This window comes from Otolemur garnettii, unplaced genomic scaffold (genome assembly GCF_000181295.1).
Source record: "Otolemur garnettii isolate 467f Iridium unplaced genomic scaffold, OtoGar3 scaffold00176, whole genome shotgun sequence".
Lineage (NCBI taxonomy): Eukaryota > Metazoa > Chordata > Mammalia > Primates > Galagidae > Otolemur > Otolemur garnettii.
Window position 1 is genome coordinate 476,366 of NW_003852571.1, and position 24,619 is coordinate 500,984.

The 24,619-nt window shown below is 38.5% G+C and overlaps 1 protein-coding gene across 2 annotated transcripts in view; it reads right to left on the reverse strand.

Moving 5' to 3' along the window:
- Positions 1-24,619, reverse strand: part of PIEZO2 (piezo type mechanosensitive ion channel component 2) — a 549,391-nt gene that overhangs the window by 200,973 nt on the left and 323,799 nt on the right. For both annotated transcript variants that reach the window (XM_003800478.2, XM_023519459.1), the window contains exon 5: positions 15,868-16,030. In XM_003800478.2, coding sequence (XP_003800526.2) covers positions 15,868-16,030 — 163 coding nt within the window. The remainder of the gene's footprint in view (positions 1-15,867; positions 16,031-24,619) is intronic.

Sequence of the window (24,619 nt, forward strand, 5' to 3'; positions counted from 1 at the left end):
GGTCACCAGGTGCTGGGGTCAGGGTGGACAAAGTTTGAGTAATTTCAGATGATCTATTGCATGGCATGGTGACTATAATTCATAATAATGTATTAAATATTTCAAAACAGCTAAAAGAGATGATTTCAGATGTTCTCAACACAAATGAATATTTGAGGTGATAAATATCTATTATAAATGTGATACAATGTACAATGCATCAAAGCAACACATTCCTTTGGTCTCTGATTTTTGGTGGAAGTTTTCCTTTTTTTTTTTTTTTTTTCTGATTCTTTTTGTTGTTGGTGGTGGTTTGGGCTATTAGCCACTGTCCACTGAGTGCCATTTGAAGTCCTTTTGATTCTTTTTCTTGGTGTGACTGGCCAGGAAGAAGACCTTGAGGCCCCCCCCTCCATCTTGTCCCTTTTAGAGAATAATAGATCTTTTCATTTATGCTACATCTCTATGGTGAAACTGCCATCATGAGGATTAGCAAGCATTGATGATATCTTGCTTTCCAGAGGTGGAATAGAATTGATTCCAGAGGAAAGAGAATAAGAATTGATTTCTTTTTATATTGTGCCTATATACTGTTTCACCCCTTGGGCCACAAGCAGGTACAAGAGCTATGGACACCAGTGTTCGTTTGAGTCACAATGCATGTAGCTGTCAATTTGGTTTGGGGATAACTAGAAAACTTCATGTGGTTCTACAGTAAAACAGGCATTGTTCTGCCAGTCCTTGGTCTTAACATTCTTAGGATAGTGGAATTTTTGAGGTAGACTTTACATTTTAATTGATCTACTTTTAATTCATTGTATCTGATGATCTAAAACTAGATGCATTTTGGACAAAAGTCTACATTGTCATTTCTTAAGCTTTACGAAATTAGCATATGCTTTTGTGATATAAAGTAAAGGTTCTTGGGCAGCACCTGTGGCTCAAAGGAGTAGCGTGCTGGCCCCATATGCCGGAGGTGGCAGGTTCAAACCCAGCCCTGGCCAAAAAATAAATAAAAATAAAGGTTCTTAACTGAGTGACAAGGTCATAACCTACAGCAGTTTGACTAGATGTGTTAGTGCTTCTGGCAGATACAGGAGTGTACTTGCCTTCTTCACACAATAGACACACAACGTGCAAAGACAGAGAAGCCCAGGAGCTGAGTCTGCTGGGGCTGCTTCACGCCTTTCACCACTGTCTGTGCAGCTCATTCTGGGGTTGTCTTTGGGTGTTGCACAAATAACCATTTAAGTTCAAATGTAAATGTCCAAAGAAATGAGTCTTTAATTTCTTTGTTCATATTGCACATTTAAGTTAGGATAGGAGACAGCTAACCTAACATTATGAATATTGCAAACTTTTTCTACAGTAAGAAAATGGGAAGGACAGAAAGGCATGAAGTGTTTGGCTTTATATATGCTTTTTCTCATGCTTGTTTTTGAAGTTTGCTTATTAGCTTAATACCTTAATAGTACCTTTAAAAAATCATCTTTGGTAAGTACTGACTTATTCTAGATCCATGTACAATTCTGACTCTTAATTTTGTTGGATTTAATGAAAATTCAAAACAATCTTATGTAAGAATAAAATGGTTAATCAAATGGAATTGTAGTTCATGTATTAGCTAATGTAAGTAAAATTCTGTTAAGATCTTTTGTCTAATCAAAATGGGGATATAGTTTAGTTTGGATGGGAAAGGGAACAAGAATTGATTTCTTTTTATACTGTGCCTATTTCCAAAACAAGATTTGAAGCGGCTTTTTACATTATGCTGTAGTGTTCATGGAATATACCTCGTCCTAAAACAATTCAAATTTGCTTGGGAGCAAGTTTTAGTCTGAAAAAGGTGAAGATATTTATGCTGGGTCACATTAAACCAATTATTTTTATTAGGGACCTACAAAAGGTAGACAAAATCAATGAAATGCTTCACTAAAAATGTGATGTTCAATGAGAAAACTAGACTTTAATCATTCTTATGTGATATGATTTAACATTTAATTTTTGCCTAAATTATAGCATTACACTATTGCTTTATCTTATAGGGCATTTTAATGCTTGCAGAAAGACTGTATAAGTAAACCCTTCAAGTGAAATTCTGTCAATTGTAGCATAAAGTTCTTGGTGCTTTTTTGGGTTAATTGTCAGACATTTAGTGAGAGCAGAAAAGGAATGTGAAAGTACCTGTTGGGTTCACCGTTCTAAGAACTGAAATACACAGGGCAGGAAAGTCTGTTGACTTTCTGGATTTATTACATTGTAGTTGAACAGTAGCTTTTCTTTGTCCCCTAGTGTCAATGAAAGGATAAAAACTGGTTTTGTTTACCTGTATTGGGTGTGACTATAAAAAAGGATTTTCAGTAATTAAAATAAATCACACACACTGTACCCCACAAATGTATATAATTATTACATGTCAGTTAAAAATAAAATACTGAAAAATAAATAAACAAAAGCTCCTAATTTCAAAACTTAATTACTATGCACCAGAGCAGCACCTCTCATTCCCTGTGTTGAAGCTCTAAGTGCTGGGGAATCAACTTCATATAAGGTTGAAGTCCTCTCTATGAAGACCCTCTGTGAGTCCCCTGGACTAGGCTAGGGCTCCAAGCACAAAGCAGCCTAATCATCTCAGCCAACAATGGCCTCTCATTCAACAGTGTCCCTGGTCTCATTAAACCATGGTGTTAGTTAGGTATGATTTCCATTCAATTTTAGATAGAGAAGACAAAATATATTACTTGGTCAGAGCCAAACATCCATGTCTCCTTACCCTCAAGCACTGTTAAGATTCAGCTGGGCTGGAACAAATCCTAAGGATCACCTGGGGAACTTTAAGACGATAGATTACCAAGCTCAACCTTAAACTCACTAAATCAGAAATTATGAAAGTTAAGATCCAGGAATCAGTATTATTAAAGAGCTCCCTTACACTATTCTAAAGCAGCCACTCTAGAATCCAACAGGTAAATGAATTCTCCATAGGGGTTCAGCTGAAAAGGCACAATCTGAAAATATTTTGTTTCAAACATAACCTAGCAGATTTTCATATTTGGAAAATGATTATCTGAAGTAATTTATCTCTGGAACCTCCTTTAGGTTTCACTAAAGCTTCAGATCTCAGAACAGAGCCTTTTGGACAGATGAATCTATTCTTTTCTTCTTCATGGTTAAAACCGAGCTTTTAAAAACATTTCCATAGGAGTGTATCAGAATCATGTATAAAAAGGCAGAAGATCTGGGAGGCAAAGGGAAAACTTTTCTAAAGTGTCACCAGTTGTTTATTCACTGTTTATTATTAAAAGTTAACAATTTATCTTAACAGAATGGGTTCATCTCAACAGAAGAGTCCAAGGAAAAGGCAAGTGTTGTGACACTGCAGAAGATGAACTTCACCCCAGGGTTTCCAGTAGGAAATGACAGAAAGGAAGACAAACTTATTGAATGCCATCATGTATGTTACACATACCTAACGTGATGGTGTTAGGATAAGCAAATATTTTATTCTGTTGCTAGACTTGGTTTTTAAACATTATTTTTCCTAACTTTTTTATTACATATCATGTTTATTAAAAATTTATGCTTTCATAATTTAACACTGATGAAATAGCTTAAACACACATAACTATGACCATCCTGGGAAGACAAGACCAGGGATCAGAAAGCTGTAGCCTGAAGGCCTCACATGTCTGAATAGGTCCTTAAGTGCAACCTTTTCACTGAATCCAAATTTTACAGAGCAAATCCTTTTATTTTTATTAATGCATTTTTGTTTATATTTTTATTTTTAAAATGAATGTATTTAGACCAGGCGCGGGGGCTCAGACCTATAATCCTACCACCCTGGGAGCCTTGAGGCAAGAAGATCACTTGAACTCAAGAGTCTGAGACCAGCCTGAGCAAAAGCAAGACCCCCATCTCTACTAAAAAATAGAAAAATTATCTGGGTTTTGGGGCAGGGACCTGTAGTCCCAGCTACTTGGGAAGCTGAGATAGGATGATTGCTTGAACCCAGGAGGTGGAGGCTGCTGTGAGCTAGGTTGACACTGTGGCATTCTAGCCTGAGCCAACAGAGTAAGACTCTACCTCAAAAAAAAAAAAAAAAAAAAAAATATATATATATTTATATTTATATTTAAAATATCAAAGAATAAAATAAGTTTCAGTGGGTCAGGAGCCAGGAGCAGTGGCAGTCAGGCACGGCAGGCACTTATAGTCCCAGCTACTTGGAAGGCTAAGGCAGGTAAATTGCTTGAACTCAGAAGAATGAGTTTGCTGTGAGCTAGGCTAATACCACAGCACTCTAACCTGGGCAACAGACTCTGTCTCAAAAGAAAAAAAGGTTTCAGTGAAATAATCCTCCCAGACTGACTGGCACAATCAGAACATTAGTAAGTCATAAGGGCTAAATTGACAGCTGCTATGCTTGCTCATGATTTAGTATTAACTTCCCTCACTGGACTGGAGCCACTACTGCACAAGGCTGGCTGGCGAGAGTTTATGGGCGTGGAGTATGTAAGTCTGTTATCAGCTTTTGACAACAGTGCACTGTGTTTCTCTTTTAAGTGGATTTGTGAATAGTTGCACCACTCAACAGTTTTTTAAATTTTTACTATCTTAGACTTTCACTTATTATTTTTTTAAGTTTCAGATTAATATAGGGGTACATACGATTAGGTTACAGTTTTCTTTTGTCACATTAAAGTCCAAGTTGTAGGTATGTTCTTTACCCAGGATGTGTGCAATATACCCCTGCAATGTACTCACTGGGTGGAAATATACTAAAACCCTTTATTCCCTTCCCCCATTTGAATTTCATTGAGTTTTTCTCTCATGTAAGCATGTAGTTGTTGATCTACTAGTTCCAATTTAGTACTGAGTACATGTGATATTTGTTTTTCCATTCTTGTGATGCTTTGTTTAGGGGAATGGTCTCCTATTCCATCCAGATTATTACAAAAGATACAAAATCTCCATCTTTTTAATGGCTGACTAGTGTCCCATGGTATACATATACCACAATTTATTAACCATTCAGGTGTTGAAGGGTACCTAGATTGTTTCCACATCTTTGTGTTTGTGAATTATGCTGCTTTAAACATTCAAGCAAGTGATAGAATGTATTTCTTTCTTTGGGGTAAATATCTGGTAGTGGGATTAGAAATAAATGATAGTCTACATTTAGTTTTCTGAGGTATCTCCATAGAGGTTGTACTAGTTTGCAGTCCAACCAATAGTGTATGAGTGTGTCTTTCTGTCTGCACCCATGCCAGCATCCCTTGCTTTGGAAACTTAGAAAGTTGGCCATTCTCGTGGGGCTCAGGCAACAATCCCAATATGGTTTTTATTTACATTTCTCTGATAATTAGGGATCATGAGCATTTTTTTCATGTGTTTGTTGACCCTTCGTTTATCATTACAAGATAATATCTTTTATGTCTCTTGCCCCATTTTTAATGGGACTAGTTGATCTTTTCTTGTAGATTTGCTTTAGTTCTTCATAGATTCTGGTTATTAGCCCTTTGTTGGATGTGTAGCATACAAATATCTTCTCCCATTCTGCATGTTATCTCTTTGCTTTGTTGATTATGTCTTAAGATGTGCAGAAAATTTTAAACTTCATCAGGTCCCATTTATTTATTTTTGTTGTTGCTGCAATTGCCATCGGTGTCTTCTTTATAAATTCCTTCCCTAGACTGATAATTTTTTCCACATTTCCTTCTAGAATTTTTATAGTTTCACGTCTTGACAAAATTCAGCACTCTTTTATAATAAGAACACTTAAGAAAATTGGCCCAGATGGGACAGTCCTTAGAAGAATAGAAGCCATCTATGACAAACCCATAGCCAACATCATATTGAATGGAGAAAAACTGAAAGTGTTCCCACTTAGAACTGGAATCAGGAAAGCATATCCACTGTTGCCACTAGTATTCAACATAATTCTTGAAGTCCTAGCCAAAGCAATCAGAGTAGAGAAGGATATCAAGGGATTCAAACAAGGATGGAGTAGATCAAACTACTGCTCTTTGATGATGACAGGACCTTATACCCAGAAAATGCTAGGGACTTCAGCAAGAGACTCCTGAAATCCATGTACACAATTCAGTAGTCTGCCTATATGCTAATAACAGTCAAGCTGAGAATCAAAGACAAAATGCCCTTCACAGGAACATCAAAGAAAATGTAATTGGAATATATTTAACAAAGGATATAAATAATCTCTATAGAGAGAACTATAAAATGCCAAGAAAATAAATTGCAAAGGATTTTAACAGATGGAAAAACATATCATGCTCATAGCTCTGAAGAGTCAACGTTGTTATAACGTGTATACTACCCAAAGACAACGGAATCCTCATTGAAATACCAACATCATACTTTGCAGATCTTGAAAAAATAGCTCTATTCTTCACATGGAATCAGAAAAAACCAAATAGCCAACGCAATTCTACAAAATAAGAACAAATATAGAGGCGTCACTTTACCAGACTTCAAGCTATGGTGATCAAAATCAGCAGGTATTGGCATAAAAATAGAAACACAGACCCATGGAACATAACAGAAAATGAAACCAGCCTCATATTGTCATGTGATCTTTGACAAAGCAAACAAAATCATGCACTAGGAGGACTGGAAAGCCACATATAAGAGAGTGAAACAGGACCTGCACTTCTCACCATTCACAAGTATTAACTCATGGTGGATGAAAGATTAAAGTCTATTTTTTCCTAACTTTTAAAAGGCATTTAAGCAGTCCTCTATTTCATTTAGAAACATGATTGTATAGGTGCACTCAATCACCATCTAAGAGCAATGACAATTTAATAAAGGGCAGTTAAGGACATGATGAATTAGCTGGCAGCAACCAGTTAGGCCAGTGTCTGCAGGATCTGTGGAGTATAAAAAAACAAATAGTCCTATTCCCACCATGTACATGTCCCTGCCTCTGAGATTCTGATATAGTAAGTCTGGAGCATCGGAACTTTATGAAAACTTCTTAGGTTAGCTGACCAAGTAAGTTGGAGATGGCAATAGTCTTTAAGAATCATCTGAACATATTTGAAAAAGAAATGAACAATGGAGGCTAGCCAAATCGGACTGACTATTTATTTGAAAGTCTTTTTTTTCTTTAAGATTAAAAAAAATCACTTAATGGAATAACATATAAACCAAATTAGCATTAACAAACACACTCACACCCACACTCATACCCACACACCCCTGTATCATGTACTCAGTTTGTCTTTGGTACCAGAAATTATTACTGACCCTGCACTATCCATTTTTTTTCCCTTGTAGGAAACATCCAAATTTAGCTCTTCTAAATGACATACCCTGTTGCTCCATCTAGAAATAAAGAATTCATAATGTGATGACAAAGGCAGCATGTCAAAGGCTCATAAGTTCTTTCCGGTGCTTGAAGGTTTGGCTAAGCATTGCTGGAGCTGTTTTGCAATCAACAACATTCCTTCCTTTTCGACCCATCCATTCTTCCCTCCACTCAGCACGTTTTTTACGAAGACTAGGGGCAGGGTGGGATAAAAGTGAAAATCTACATGGGGCCCCAGGGATTTTGTAGTAAAATAGGGGAAATACAACTTTTTATACATTGAGAGATCCTAAGGACATTGATTGAGGATTTAAGGGATTACATTTGACTAAAGGGATCTGGAATGACGTACTCCAGTTATTCCCAAGGTAAAGGTGATTTTTTTTTTTTTAAGGGCAAAGGTCTTGGCAAGCAAAGCAAGACAACAAAAAGTAATCTTTGTTAAATACAAGTTTCTGACCATCCTGGCACATAGTAGGCCCTCAGTAAAGACATAATAAGTAAGCATGCTATTAGATAAATAGCATAAAAAGCCTTCTTTGCAGCCTTAACAAGGAACAATCAAACATAAGAAACCCACTCACATGTAAATTTGCCTTGACAGATCCCCAGAATGGCAAAAGGAAGAAGAACATAAGTACAAGAGTGAACTCCATAGCAGAGTCCCAGAAGGACAGGAGTGGGGAAAAGATACCCACATGAGCATGAACCACATGGTAGAGCGCTAGCAGGAAAATGGCTTGCCGCACGTGGCTTCAGAGAGAAGGGCAGGGTGGCTATGGCACAGCGGAGGAGTAGGGAAAGGACATGGGGTGAGGATAGGAAGGTAGGATGTAGCCTGACCTTATAAAGTCATGGGCCTGGTGGTCAGAAGACTGAATTTTATTCTCATTTAGAAGGAAACCAAAGAAGTATGTTATCTGGAGAAGTGGCATAATTTGAGTTTTGATTTTACAAGAATAATCCAGATGTGATATAAATGGGATGGGGTAAGAATGGAAGCCAGAAACGGGAAGATTCATTTGGAAATTATTTTCAGGTCTAGTTGAGAGGTGGCTATTGCTTGCTAAGGACTGTGGCAGTAGATAAAAAAATCAGACTGATTGCAGACAGAATCTGAAGGTTGAATCCATAGGCCTTGTTGATGGTAAGAGATAAGGCCTTGTTGATGGATAAGATGGTGTATCTAGTGGTATACCAGGGGTTCTGGCTTGAGCAACTGTATATTGCTTAGAGTTTGTATTAACCTTAACAGGGAAGTCAGTGGAAAGAATGAGTGGAGGTAGAGGTGGGAGCTTTATCACCTGCTCCCACACACATGATCAATATTTGAAAAACAATATATAAATTACATTAAGTTGATGATAATTCCATTCCAGGGATATTTATAATTTAAAAGAAGAGAGAAGGCACAAAGAAGTGACTGGAATTTCTTGAGTGAGGCAGCTTCTCTGGAGTTAGGGTAGATGGCATGGGTGGTTGGGACACTGGTTCCTCTTATCTCAATCCTGACCACCGGGCGGTGCCTGTGGTGCAAAGGGGTTGGGTGCCAGCCCCATATGCCAGAGTTAGCGGGTTCTAACCCAGCCCCGGCCAAAAACTGCAAAAAAAAAAAATCCTGACCACCACCCTGACCCCCAAGAAGTGACACAAGGGCTTTATAATTTCTTCATACAAGTTTCCTATGTGGATGTTTTGTGGCTGTTTGCAATTCAAATGCCTGAAATCACCTATCAAATATTCCATAAACAGAATAAAATATTCTTAAGAATTTCCAAAAACAGGGATTTAAAAATATCATCAAAGGTAAAAAGCTCTTTTGGAGTTTTCAGTCCTTAAAAATGTAGATAACAGGCACATGACACATTATGAGGTACATTATGACAGAAAGCTTTGCCCAGTTTCTTTGAGTGACCTCAAAGAACAGGGGTGACTGGGCCTCTGTGACAACCACAAGGAGGGTCCCATTCACCACAGTCATGTTCTGTGAGACTTCAGGGTGACCAGGCAGCTGTCCAGCTTCTTAGTATACTGAATGGTTCCATGTTTCACAAATCATGTCTGTGTGCCTATCTAAAGAAATCATCTCTAGGAAACTTAAACAAAACAACTTTGGACTAAATATTAGGGGAGAACCAAGGCAACACTGAAAGTCCAATTAGGAGGTGACACTACAAAGATTGATTTCCCCCCTTCTTTGTTTCTTGTCATTAAAAAATATGGTCCACTTGGCCATTTCATGTGCCAGAACACAGAGGCCATGATAGCCTAATGGACATTAGGTACCAGGAATCAGGGCACAATCTTTGAGGTTCAGAATGAATTTCCAAATAACATTAGTAGGAATTAACATTGCATCTCTGAATCTTTAGCAGATGGAGGGGGATAACTTATGTTAGACTAGTCTTTTTATCTTCATATTTGATTTTTCTACTAGGAATATGCCTCTTTACACAGATCAAGTCATGACTACAATTCCTATTTGAATAAATATTTAATTTATAAGAAACTTAATGATACATTAAAATGCTATTTCTTCTTCCAGAAAATAAGGCCTCATGCTGGGCACAATGGCTCACATCTGTGATCTTAGCAGTTTGGGAGGCAGAAGTGGGAGGATCAGCTTGAGCTCAGGAGAGTGAGACCAGTCTGAGCAAGAGGAAGACCCCTATCTGTACTACAAACAGAAAAATCAGCCATATGGCATTGTGGGCACCTGTAGTCCCAGCTAAGGAGGCTGAGGCAGGAGGATTGCTTGAATCCAGGAGTTTGAGGTTGCTGTGACCTAGAATGATGCCATGGCACTCTAGCCTGGGCAACAGAGTGAAATAGGGATGGGAAGGCTGGAGAGGGAAGGGAATAGAAGGTCTTAAATCTCATGAAATAGCTAAAAGTAGTTATAAGTATTACATTATACAGGATAATAACAGTTTGGTGAAATCATATATTGTTTTATTATATAGATAATCCTTTTCTACACAATTTAATTTTCATAATAAAATGCTTTTATTAAAAATTTCAGAATAGGAATTGTGAACTAAAATAAATTCTTAATTCCATCAGCTGACTGAATGGACTCTGTCAGAGCCAGGACGCTAGGTCGCCAGCCACGGCCCATGAAACTGCCAGGACACAGACTGCTGTACAAGCTCATTAAGTGTATGGCTCCCCATAGATGCTGCAGAGCCCATTGTCTCAGTCAGGTAAGGTTCCCCATCAGGAAGAGCCAGTTGTCTCAGTCAGATCAGAGATGCTAGAGAGCCTCAAAGGTGCAGCAGTCAGTCTTAGTAGGAGCCTCAACTAACTTCTCCCGTGGCTATTTACAGAAGTGATCCTATGGCTATTTATACCACAGATGTGGAGACTGCCAAGCAATGATGTATGTGCTTGTGTGCTCTCATGCTTTTTAATGAGAGACCAATCCCTTCCTCATTCCCTTATTACCAAGGTGTTTCTTTTCAGGTGTCTCCTACAGGACTTCCTCTTGGTCAAGAAAAGGTTAGAGCTGAGTTGCTGGCCCTGAAAAGGGGGCAGGGAGGTCACACCTGCATGTCACTTTCTTTGCCTTCCTGGACATGTCCTTTAACAGGCCTAAGGCTATACAAGACAAAGTTTAAACCACATCTGCAGGCTATTAATTTAATTAGCACATCATTTGAGTTTTGGTAAATGTCTGGCAGTGGCTTGTCTTTGATTAACAGACATCTTTACCTTAACTTAAACCATTTCAATCCTTTAGATGAAAGTTCATTTTTGGTTGTTATTGTTGTTGTTGTTGTTGTAGTTTTTGGCCAAGGCTGGGTCTGAACCCACCACCCCGGCATACGGGGCCAGCACCCCACTCCTTGAGCCACAGGCGCCGCCCTGAAACTTCATTTTTTTTAACCAATTACAAATCAAAGAATCTTTAAACCCACCTATAATCTGTTAAACTCCCACTTTGAGATGTCTTATCTTTTTGGGTTAAAACAAGGTACACCATCCATATAGTGACTTAGGGTCTTATGTGTAATTCCCATGTCCATTACTGTGTAAAACCAAACTGTAACCCACCTATGGAAGGCACATTTTCTCAGGACATCTTGAGTACATGTTCTCTGGGCCAGTCACAGACTTTTGGCTCAGAAATTATTTTTCAGAGTTTGGATCTTTTTCCATTCATAGAATATTTCTCACAACTATTATTTGTATCTTTGCTTTTTATTTATTTATTTATTTGCTTCTATTTATCTTTGCTTCATTATTTAAAATGAATAAAAAATAAAAAAAATCTACTTCCAAATTAAAGTAAGGGAATAAATAAGACCACAGATGTGGTCTCTTTCTCAGACTTGGCCTCTTTCTTTCTTTTACTATTTTTTTTTTTTGGGAGGGGTCTCCTTTCTGAGATCTGCTCTCTGAAAATACAAGACACAAGAGGGAGGCAAGGGCTCCCATTGTAAACACCATTAAAACAGCAAATTTTAGCCTCATTATCAAATCAGGGAAAATTATGGAAGATCCATGTGTCTTCTCCAGGGATTAGTTGCTACTTTAAAACAATGATGCATTTGAAAAGGAATTCTCCCAGGCACCAGTGGATTAATCTCGCCATTTCTTCACTAAGATAGATGAAAGAAGAAAACAATGCCAGCAACACTATTCTTTCAGTGTCCTCAAAATCCAAACATTCTAGAATGCAAAAACCAAGATTTATAAGCAGCAGAAAGTATGTTGGGGTGTCAAAAATAAAATAAATTCTCTGCTTATTTTAGCCACATACTTATATTCCATTCAGATTCAAGTCCAGATTGCCGCATGGAAGAAATAAATCCTGTGGCTTAACCTCAGAAGATCCCCCAACCCCGTTCCTCCTGGGCTACTTTATAGGTTGAAATCTGCTAAGAGAATAAAAATCAATATGTAAAATAGCCCCAAGGAAATATAACTGAGAAGGAAAACAGCATCATAATAATAACATTTAGTATTTTCAAAGCTCAAAATAAATAATGCTTGGAGTGCCTTTCCATCTTATTGTTACCTTTAAATAATGTGATGCATAATACACAGGCTTACATATTTAAACAAGCTTCAAATGAAGAGTGGCCCCATAAATCTATCTCTGAAAACTGAGTGAAATTGAGGAGACTAGATTTTAGATTTCATACTAGTATGTGTGATTATATTGTTTCCTTCTTCACCAGATGTATGACACCTAATCCTGACCTACCAGCCATTCCTTTCTGTTGATCAGTGTAGGCTTTCTTAGTCTTATGGCAAAGAGCATTGTCCTTGTTGACGTAAGTTCTTTTTATAGGAAGCTTTGCGATTCATCTGTTATGAGTGGCATAGAAAGAATTCTTTTACTGGTGGGTTGCCCTCAAACACACCCTCCAACTTAAGTTTCTGTAATTCTATGAGCAACATTGAATTTAAATTTGCTCTATTATCCCTTAAGTATACAAAGAACAAAATGAACAGAGCAAGTATAAATTTATTTATTTATTTAGAGACAGTCTCACTTTGTCACTCTGGGTAGAGTGCCATGGTGTCATAACTCACAGCAACTTCAAACTCTTGGGCTTAAGTGATTCTCTTGCCTCAGCCTCCTGACTAGTTGGGACTATATGCGCCCATGACAATGTCCGGCTGTTTTTAGTGACAGAGTCTCACTTTTACTCAATCTGGTCCGGAACTCCTGAGCTCAAGCAATCCACCCACCTCAGCCTCCTAGAGTGCTAAGATTCCAGGCATGAGCCACAGTATAAATTTATTAAGCAACCAAAATGTGCAGGCCCTATGGTAAGTGGTTTTTCATAGATATTTCATTTGTGTTCACAACAACGTGATGTAGTATTATTGCCTTCCTTTTGTAGCAGAAGAAAGAGAATAAACCATTATCCCAATATCACACAGCCTGTAGGCATTAGCCTCCATGTCTGATTTCTAAGTCTACTCATTTTTTAATATGTGTATTTTACCCTTCAGCTGTATGATGAGGATAACTGAAAGACAATCCTACCTTTATAAATGCAGTATAACCTCTGTAAGTTGATCATCCAAGGGACTGTAACAACCTTGTCAATATAAGGTACTAGGCCTACTGTACCAATAGATACATGTGGTGTATGTCCAGTCTATGGAAATTAGGTCACCTTACGGAGTTAGGAGTTGGTCAGTGAAGGAAGGTGGTCAACTATGGAGGTTCTACTACCATAACAATAAAAAATTATAAGTCTACAGAACTTGAGATAAATGGATTACTTTAGACAATTTTTGGTAATGATTATTTAAGCAAAATCACTTTTAAAACTGTAAATTCTATAAGATAAAATTTAAATGTAAAAAAAGATCTTTAAAATTTGAGTTCTCTGTTTTAAAATTGTAATGTCAACAAGAAGAAAAAGCACTTTCATCAATGTATCCATTTTTAGGACACTCACACTGTCACATGGTTTGTTGTCTTGAAAGCCAAGATATGGTTAACTACTTCACTATAGTTACTTTTTAACACCAAGTTCCATATTTTGCTGTGTATAATGTGCTCTGATGTATAATTTTACACATGCACATTTTTGGACCAAACTTTCAGGAAAAATTGAGAAAATGTTTGTTGCAGTCCCTTGGATGATCAACTTACAGAGATTATACTGCATTTATAAAGGTAGGATTGTCTTTCAGTTATCCTCATCATACAGCTGAAGGGTAAAATACACATACTAAAAAATGAGTAGATTTAGAAATCAGACATGGAGGCTAATGCCTACAGGCTGTGTGATATTGGGATAATTGTTTATTCTCTTTCTTCTGCTACAAAAGGAAGGCAATAATACTACATCAATTTTCTCAACTACATCTCTCTACCAGGAGAGGCACATCTGGAAAGGGCTAACATTCTCCTGGTAAAGGTGCTGATTGCACCAACCCCCCTTACAGCTGCCTGCTCTGTTAATGTTGCCTCTTCTCTCTCTCCTGGGAGCCCTTCCCTCACTGCCACATCCAGGGCTGCAGCCAAGATGGCCATCCATGCGTGTAGCCAGCAGGGTAGGAGCTTCTGAAAATGCTCGGCCTGCAGGCTGCCAGGCAGGTCCCATGGGCCTGTACAGGGCTCCCAGACCCCTTCATGCAGCTGAGTCTCAGCCTTCATCTTGCAAGGTTGCAGCCTGCCTCCCCAGCACACCCTCCCCACCAGCTCCCCTGATTGTGGTGTTTAGAGGAGACCACTTTGGCCAGCTCCCACTGGAATCCAGATCCTCCCAGACTGGAACCCTGAGTTCAGGGCACAGCATCCCTGAAAAGCTCGAAGGGCTCCACTTGTCCTGAGCTGTACTATCCATGTAGGGTACACATCCTTATTTTACCCTCAACAATCTGGACAAAAAAGTGCACATGATACAGAGCCAAATGTAGTACCTTTTAAATGTTTGCCTTTAAATTAATAGCATATTGATATGCAATGTGATAGCATATCTTTTACCCACCAATTTTGAACAGTAATATCATTTCTAACTTGCATATGTTTGTTGAGTTATATCATCTCTTTATTGTTTTCCTTTTTATTAAGACTAAAGGCAATTGTCTGCTTATCTATTAAGTGTACAGTGTAAACTATTTGTTATAATTGAGAATTTTCCTCTCAATTAGTGGTTAGTCTTAGTGGTTAACATTCTCAATATAAGTACTTGCAATTCATTAATTCATTTCAGCTTTATACTTTTAATTTCTTGCCAAAGTTTATGACTAAAAACATTTTGTAGTTGCAAATACCTTGCATCAATTGTCCCAATCAAGTCTTTTTTAGTCACTTTTTATGTGTAAATTTTATCTTTCCATTAATAAATCAATTACTTATCAAAATTATGTCATCTAACCTTGCCTAACAAAGTAGAGTTATTATACTGTGACAATGTCCTGAGATAGATTGAGGGACAGTGTGACAACAGTTTGACAACCTCCATACCAAGGAGAAAAATCTAACAAGAACCTAACCCAGGACTCCTAAAACCTCACTGGCTTAAAGATACACATATCACTCTTTTTAGCTGTTTTTGAATTCTCACACTTTCATATATATATATATATATATATATATATTCATCTGGAGCACATTAAAATAAATGTGATCAAAGCTTTCTGAGTCAACACAGCTACACTCTGGAAGGCAAGATACTCAGACTGGAAAGCTTCCCTTCAAGAAAGAATTCATTTTTTTCTCCCAAAATTACCAGATGTTACTTCTTTAAAGATTTTGCAATAACTAGGGTATCCAGACCAACTGGACCATAACACTATGAATGACTTTTCAAGGTTACCCTACAAAGTAAGATGAGGTGATGTTTGGGGTCCGGTCCTGGCCCTTACATTATGGACACCCCTGAGCCTGTGCCCTCATCACTAAGGGATGATGTCTGCCCATTGAGACCACATAAAGCTATTGTGCAAAGTGACTGCTAACTTTTATGTCCAGCACCATGAATCATAAAGTCCTCTGCATATTTACTGTCATAGTTCCACAATTTAATAAGGGTCACAGTCCTCAGAAATCAAAGAAAGAAGATGCACACAGGGAGATTTACCAATTCTTCATTTTCAAACTCCAGGTTATATTGTGTGGTGGCTTCTGTCATAGGCTTCTGGACAATGTTTCTACAAACGAGCCAGATGGTCAGACTAGTGATGAACATCCCAATATCAGGTACAAACACTCTGATCCCGTTGCCAGCATCAGCTCCCTTTAAACTATAAAGAAAAAAAAGGGGCAGGGAATTTAGTTGTTCTTACATTTCCATGGTTAAACCATTTCATAGTATGTTTCAGCCTTCTTAATGATTTAAAATAGAAGATGCTCGGTTTCTGCCTAAAAATGTATCAGAAAGCTTTTCACTGACATCTGAATCTTACAGAATCCATGAAGATTTAGGAAGGTTCCATTGTTTCCCTGGAGTGTCAGAAATATTATAAACAACTCATAAACCAATTTTTACTCCAAAAATGTGCTCGTGGACCATTACTATTTGTAAATAAACCACATGTCCAGTACAAATTGCAGTTTTTTTGCAATCTAGCAGAAACAGTTAAAAACTAGACATATAGTAGCAGCTGGAAGATATTTTACTTTACATATGAATCAAGGCTAGAAGGAAAACAGAAAAATGTTAATGCAATTCTTTTTTTTTTTTTTTTTCCTTTTTTAGAGACAGAGCCTCAAGCTGTCCCCCTGGGTAGAGTGCCGTGGCATCACAGCAACCTCCAACTCCTGGGCTCAAGCGAGTCTCCTGCCTCTGCCTCCCAAGTAGCTGGGACCACAGGCACCCACCACAACGCCCGGCTATTTTTCTTTGGTTGCAGCCATCATTGTTGTTTGGCGGGTCCAGGCTGGGGATTCGAACCCGCCACCCTAGGTGTACGTGGCTGGCACCTTAGCCAGTTGAGCCACAGGCGCCGAGCCAATGCAATTCTTAAATTCAGAAACTCTTCATTATTTTGTATCATTCATTGATTTTGTCTTCTATACTGTTCTAAAAAAAGATGAATCTAGTATATTTATTTTTCAAATCTTAGAGAAGTGACATTGATCTTGCAATTAGAACATTTGGGTTCAAGTCTAAGCCTGAAACTTAGCATCTGCATTCCACTGGAGGACTGTTCATAGTCTTCTTTCTTTTGTGCAAAGAGTACCATTTGCCTTCTGTACTGCATTCAAGTGACAATAGATACGATGTCGTGACTTTAGAAAAAACACAAATACATATGTATGAGATAATGTACATAGACATTCTTTGTAAAGTATAAATCACATTATTCTCACTCAATCTTGTATTTTGAGGATAGCAGCATCAACTGACATTTATGTAATTTTTCACACTGATATGGCATTTCTTGTTAAAACTGAGATACTGGGGGGAGGAGCAAGATGGCAAGCAAGTAACAGCTTCCTTACAACTGGGCTGTTACAACTAGGTGAGACTGGGGAAAATAGACTCTAGGCATTTCTGACTGGTGGGATCTGCCCAGTAACATCCCTTTTGGGACACAGCGAGTCAGCGTGAGACTTCTGGACCCCACGAAGAGGACAAAGGCAGTGGAAAACTGGACTCATTGAAACTCTAAGCTAAAGGAACAGTAACTTAAAGAGCAAGAGGAAGTGAAAGGAATATTAGGGCAAGGAAATAAATAAAAGAGAACACTCATGAGGAAGAATCAGCAGAAAAATCCTGGCAACATGAAAAACCAGTCCAGAGAAACTCCCCCAAGGGACCATGAGGTAGCTACTGCAGAGGATTCTACCTACAAAGAAATGTTAGAAATGATAGACAGGGAATTTAGAATACAGATGATGAAAACAATGAAGGAAATGATGGAAAAAATGAAGGAAACTACTGATAAAGTGGAAAATAACCAAAAGGAAATCCAAAAACAGAATCAAACAAGAGACAAACAAGAATATAGAAAGGATATAGTAGAGCCCAAGGAACTGAAGCAATTAGGGAACTTAAAGATACAATAGAAAGGATCAATAACAGATTAGACAATGCAGAAGAAAGAATCTCAGAGGTAGAGGACAAAGCTCTTGAGATTACTGATAGTTAAAGAGGCAGAAAAGAAGAGAGAGAAAACACAACTTTCACTAACAGAATTGTGGGACTTTATGAAGCATTCAAATATATGACTTATAGGTATCCCTGAAGGGGAAGAAGAATGCACCAAGGGAATGGAAACCATACTAGAGAATATTGTAAATGAAAATTCCCAAATATCACCAAAGATTCTGACACACTCCTTTCAGAGGGATATCAGACCCCAGCTTGCCTCAACTCTAACAGAGCTTCTCTAAGACACATTGTGATGAACCTGTCCAAACTCAAGACAAAATAAAACATTCTGCAAGCTTCCAGGAGTAAGGGCCAGTTGACCTACATGGGCAAATCCACCAGGGTGACTGCAGATTTCTCAAATGAAACATTTCAAGCAAGAAGACAATGGTCATCTACCTTTAATCCACTAAAACAGAACAATATCCAGCCCAGAATTCTACATCCTGCTAAGCTAAGCTTTCAAACTGACAAAGAAATCAAATCATTTATTGATATGCAAACATTGAGGAAATTTGCCACAATAACACCAGCTCTACAACAGCAAAGTAAGAACTCAGAAATCAAAGGACAGAACTTAACTTTCATAATGATGCAAAAGATAAAACTAACCAATGGACTCTCACACAATAAGATGGATAGAACACTACCACACTTATCAATTATCTCAATAAATGTTAATGGCTTGAATTCCCCACTCAAGAGACATAGATTGGCTGATTGGATTAAAAAACACAATCTATCGATTTTCTGTCTGCAGGAAACACATCTAGCTTCAAAAGACAAATTTAAACTCAGAGTTAAGAGTTGGAAGACAGGAGAATTCTGGGAAGATGGCTGACTGGTAGCAACCCTTGTCAGAGGCTCCTGAGCAGAGGAAGAAAAACTGGATGGAGTCAGACTCTACAAAGCCAAAGATAGAGAGCTGAGCCAAGAAAGAAGTTTGGCAAGCTGTAACTTCAAGGAAGAGCATTCAAAAAAACAAATTATAGGTACAAAGCCTATTAACTAAAGGATGGGAAACCCCTCCCCCAAGCAGGAGGTCTGCCCCAGGCTATCTGTGGAGGAGCAGGGAATAAAAGACCTCTCATTTTACCTCACTGGAGAGAGTCGTTAAACTCCAGGTCTCTTTCTCCAGGGAGGTCCCAGTTATGAACCTAGACACTGCCCCACCAGGCATAAAATTAAAGAGATATTTTTCCCCACAAATCCAAACTCCCAGTCCACCCTTTCCCACTCGCATGGTGGTCTGAAGTTCTACCCCCTGCAGAACTGTGTTTGGTCTTGTCCGGAGAGACCTGGGCATAGTGTGGACTGCCAACCATCAGATGGAATCTGTGACTAATGGTGAAGAAAAAGGGTGTGGGAAGAAAGGGACACTCAGTGTGAGGAGGAGCAGTCCCTTAGTTATGACTATGCCCAGCCAGCGGTAGTGTTGACCCTTGGTTCAGGATGTGTATGGAAGGACAGGGTGCAGAACCCCCAACTCTGATGGCCCTCACAACAGGAGAGTGGTTGCCCCATGTGGACTGAGTTTGGCAGACAGGGCTGGTCCCTGATGGGCCTGCAAGTCTTAATAGGCATGGACTGTGACCTGAAACCAAGGGTATGGTCTCCTGATTCCAACAGAATCCTTGAGCAGTGGCTTACTGGGTGTGAACCAAGCCCTGAGGGCTAGGGCATGCTCCAATACCTCCAGCAGGGCTTGTAAGCAGAGGCTTACTAGGTGATGACCAAGACCTATGGATGGAGTGTGCTGCCCTGACTCTAACAGAGCCTGTGAACAGAGGCTTGCCAGGCAGTGGACAGGCGGGGCATGGTCCCCTGACTCCAACTGTTCTGGTAAGTAGTTGCTAGCTGTGTGTGGACTGAGACCAGAAGGCAGGCCTGGTGCCCTGACTCCAACAGAGCCTGCAAACAGAGGCTTGCCTGGCAGTGAACTGGCAAGAGAGGAGGGGAATGGTCCCCTGACTCCAACTGGTCTGACAAGCACTACTCCAGACCCTACACCATAGGCTATCTATGTGTGGATTGAGACCGGTAGGTGGCCCCCTGGCTCTAGCTGGACCTGTGAGCAGAGAAGCAGACAATAGTGTGAACTGAGTCTGGTGGGTGGGAGTCTGGATCCCTGGCTCCAATTGTGCTTTGAATACCTTTTCTTTGAATTGTCCTTGAATCCCTTTCTGTTGGGCAGGGTTTTCACTGCCAGAGGCAATTTGGTTGGAACTCATGTCTGGGGCTGTCCACTCTGGGACATTCTGAGGTTGACCTTTGAAGTTCTGTAGTGGAAAAGAACTGAAGAGTGGGAACTGGGCATCACAGCTGTTTGTATCTCTTCACAGTTGAGATTTAAATCTAATAGTTTGGTTTCTTAGGATAGAGTAGAGTTTGGCTGATATCAAAATAGAGCTAGCCTTCACTATCTCACCAAGTAGGTCCTCAGAGTCTCCAGCCAAAACTCTGAAAGGGGTCTTAGTACGGTTGTAGGAGATAAGCCACAAGTACAAAGTTTAGAGCTTTGGTAAGGGGCTATCTCACCCTACCAGTTCTAATAACCAAACAGTGGAAAATAAACATGGTGCTGCGGACCCAACAGAAGAACTCTGGCAACATGAATAACCAGAGTAGATCACCCCCCCAATACAACTGAAGATTCCATGCATACACAAATGGCAGCAATGTCAGAAACTGAATTCAGAATATGGATTTCAAATAAGATAAATAGAATGGAAGAAAAGATAGAAATTGAATTGCAAAGAGTAGTTCTAAAGTTGTCTCAAGAAATTAATGAATTCAAAGCCCAAGTCACCAAAGATGTGGACATAATGAGAACAGAGATAGTAGAGCTCAAGGAAATGAAAATGTTAGTTGAGGAGCTCCAAAATATAGTAGAATCCCTCAGTAATAGAGCTGACCAGGCAGAAGAAAGGATCTCTAAAACTGAGGACAAATCTTTTGAATGTTCCCAAACACTCAAAGAAGCAGACAAATGGAGAGCAAAAACTGATCATTCCCTGAAAGACTTATGGGATCACTCCAAAAGATCAAATATTCATCTTATAGGAGTTCCCAAAGGAGAAGTAGATGGTCCTAAAGGTACAGATGCTCTACTCCAAGAGATTTTGGAGGAGAATTTTCCAAACATTGCAGGAGATACAGAACTTTAAATAGCAGACAGTTTCAAAACCCAAGCAAGACTCAATCCAAATAAAGTATCTCCTAGACACATTGTGATTAACTATGCCAAAATTAAGATGAAGGAAAAAATTCTGCAAGCAGCCAGATATAAGAAAAGCATCACCTACAAAGGGAGAAATATCAGAACAACTACAGATCTCTCAGTTGAAATGTTTCAAGCCAGAAGAAGATGGTCATCAACATTCACTCTCTTAAAAAAAAAAAAAAAAAAAAAAACAACTGCCAGTCCAGGATCCTCTATCCAGGTAATCTGAGTTTCATTTGCCATGGAGAAATCAAATACTTTTATTACATAGACATGTTGAAGAATTTTTCCATAACTAAACCAGCTCTGCAGGATATTCTCAGACCCATCCTCCGCAACAACCAGTGCAATGCTCTACCTCCAAAGTAAAATCACTAAGAAATTTTTTGAACAAAACCCAACTACCACAGTGGTTAAACAATTAAAATTGTGTACTGGACATCCAAAAATCATGGTACCCAAAACATAACCAGGCTTATTAATTCTCTCAATTAATGTGAATCATTTAAATTGTCTTCTAAAGAGACACAGGCTGGCTGAATGGATACATAGACTCAGACTGGATATCTGCTGTATACAAGAATCTCACCTTACCTTAAAAGATAAAAATAGACTCAGGGTGAAGGGATGGACTTATATAATACAGCAAATGGAAACCAGAAAAATGCATGGGTTATAGTTTTAGTAGCAGATACAATTGGCTTTAAACCAACAAAGATAAAGAAAGATAAGGAAGGTACATATTTGTCAAGGGAAACACCCAACATGAAGAGATTTTAATAATGAACATTTATGCACCCTACTAGAATTCTCCTCAATTCATAAAGCAGACCCTAATGGATATGAACAACTTGGTATCTTCCTGCACTACAATAGTTGGAGATTTTAACATCCCTTTGACAGTTTTGGATATATCCTCCAAGAAGAAACTAAACAAAGAAATATTATACTTAAATCTGACCCTAGAACAAGTGGACTTTACAGTCCTCTATAGACTATTTCACCCTAATAAAACTGAATATACATTCTTCTCATCAGCCACCCTTCAAAATAGATCATATCCTAGGACACAAGTCTAACCACAGCAAATTTAAAAGTATAGAAATTATTCCTTGTATCTTCTTGGACCACCATGGAATAAAAGTTCAACTCAACAGCAACAGGAATCTTCATACTCAAGTCATGGAAGCTAAATAATCTTAGGCTGACTGATAGCTTGGTCAAAGACGAGATTAAGAAGGAAATCACCAAATTTTTGGAACTAAATGAAAATGAAGACACAAATTATCAAAACCTGTGGGATACTGCAAAGGCAGTCCTAAAAGGGAAATTTATAGCATTGGAAGCCTTCATCAAGAAAACAGAAAGAGAGGAAGCCAACAACTTAATGGATCATCTCAGGCAACTGGAAAATGAAAAACATTCCAACACCAAACCCAGCAGAAGAAAAGAAATAACCAAAATTAGGGCAGAATTAAATGAAATTGAAAACAAAAGAACCATTCAAAAGATCAACAAAACAAAGAGTTGGTTTTCTGAAAAACTTAATAAAATTGATAAACCTTTGGCCAACCTAACCAAAAATAGAAAACTAAAATTTCTAATATAGGCAATCAGAAATGATAAAGGAAAAATAATAGACACTCCAAAAAATCATCATTGATTACTACAAAAATCTCTATTCCCAGAAATATGAAAATCTGAAGGAAATGGATCAATACCTACAAGCACACCACCTTCCTAAACTCAACCAGAAAGAATTAAAAATCTTGAATAGACCTATGTCACCCATTGAAATAGCATCATCAATAAGAAATCTTCCTAAAAAGAAAAGTCCAGAACAACATGGCTTCACATCCAAATTCTATCAAACCTTTCAAGAGGAACTAGTACTTATACAACATTTTCCAAAGCATAGAAGAGAAGGAATACTTCTCAACACATTCTATGAAGCAAATATCACCCTGATACTCAAACTCAGAAAGGATCCAACAAAGAAAGAAAATTATAGACTAACATTATTAATAAATATTGATGCAAAAATATTCAATAAGCAAATAGGATTCAACTACACATCAAAAAAATTATATACCATGATCAAGCTGGTTTTATTCCAGGGTTACAGGGTTGGTTCAACATATGCAAATCTATAAATATAATACATCACATCAATAAGATAAAAAACAAAGATCATATAATTCTTTCAATTGATGCAGAAAAGCCTTTTATAATATCCAGCATCCTTTCATGATTAGAATTCTTAAGATAATAGGCATAGAAGGGATATTTCTTAAATTGATAGAGGCCATTTACAGCAAACCCACAGTCAATATCATACTGAATGGAGTAAAATTGAAAACATTTCCACTCAGATCAGAATGAGACAAGGATGCCCACCGTCTCCACTGCTATTTAACATAGTAATGAAAGTCTTAGCTATCGCAATCAGACAAGAGAAGGCAATCAAGGGTATCCAAATAGGGTCAGAGGAGATCAAACTTTAACTCTTTGCTGATGACATGATCCTATAGCTGGAAAACCTCAGGGACTCAACTTCAAAACTCTTAGAAGTGATCAAAGAATACAGCAGCATCTCAGGATACAAAATCAATACTTACAAGTCAGTAGCTTTTATATACACCAACAATAGTCAAGCTGAAAAAACAATCAAGGACTCTATTCCTTTTACAATACTGCCAAAGAAGATGAAATATTTGGGAGTTTACCTAATAAATGACATGAAAGTTCTCTATAAAGAGAACTATGAAACTCTAAGAAAAGAAATAGCTGAAGATGTTAACAAATGGAAAATCATACCATGCTCATGGCTGGGAAGAATCAACATTGTTAAAATGTCCATACTACCCAAAGCAATCTACAGATTTAACGCAATCCATATTAAAGCAAAATTGTCATACTTTAAAGAACTTGAAAAAATAGTACTTCGTTTTTTTTTTTCTTTAGACAGAGCCTCAAGCTGTCCCCCTGGGTAGAGTGCTATGGCATCACAGCTCACAACAACCTCCAACTCCTGGGCTCAAACAAGTCTCCTGCCTCAGCCTCCCAAGTAGCTGGGAACACAGGTGCCTGCCACAACGCCTGGCTATTTTTTTTTTGTTGCAGCCATCATTGTTTGGCGGGCCCAGGCTGGATTCGAACCCGCCACCTTAGGTGTATGTGACTGGTGCCTTAGCCACCTGAGCCATAGGCGCTGAGCCTAGTACTTCGTTTTATATGGAATCAGAAAAAACCTCGAATAGCAAATACATTACTCAGAAATAAGAACAAATCAGGAGGTATCACATTACCAGAATTCAGGCCATACTATAAATCAATAGTGATCAAAACTGCATGGAACCCAATAGAGAACCAAGAGATGAACCCAGCTGCTTATCGTCATTTGATCTTCCACAAGCCTATCACAAATATTCAATGGGGGAAGACTCCTTATTTAACAAATGGTGCTGGGTGAACTGGCTGGTGACCTGAAGAAGACTGAAACTGGACCCCCAC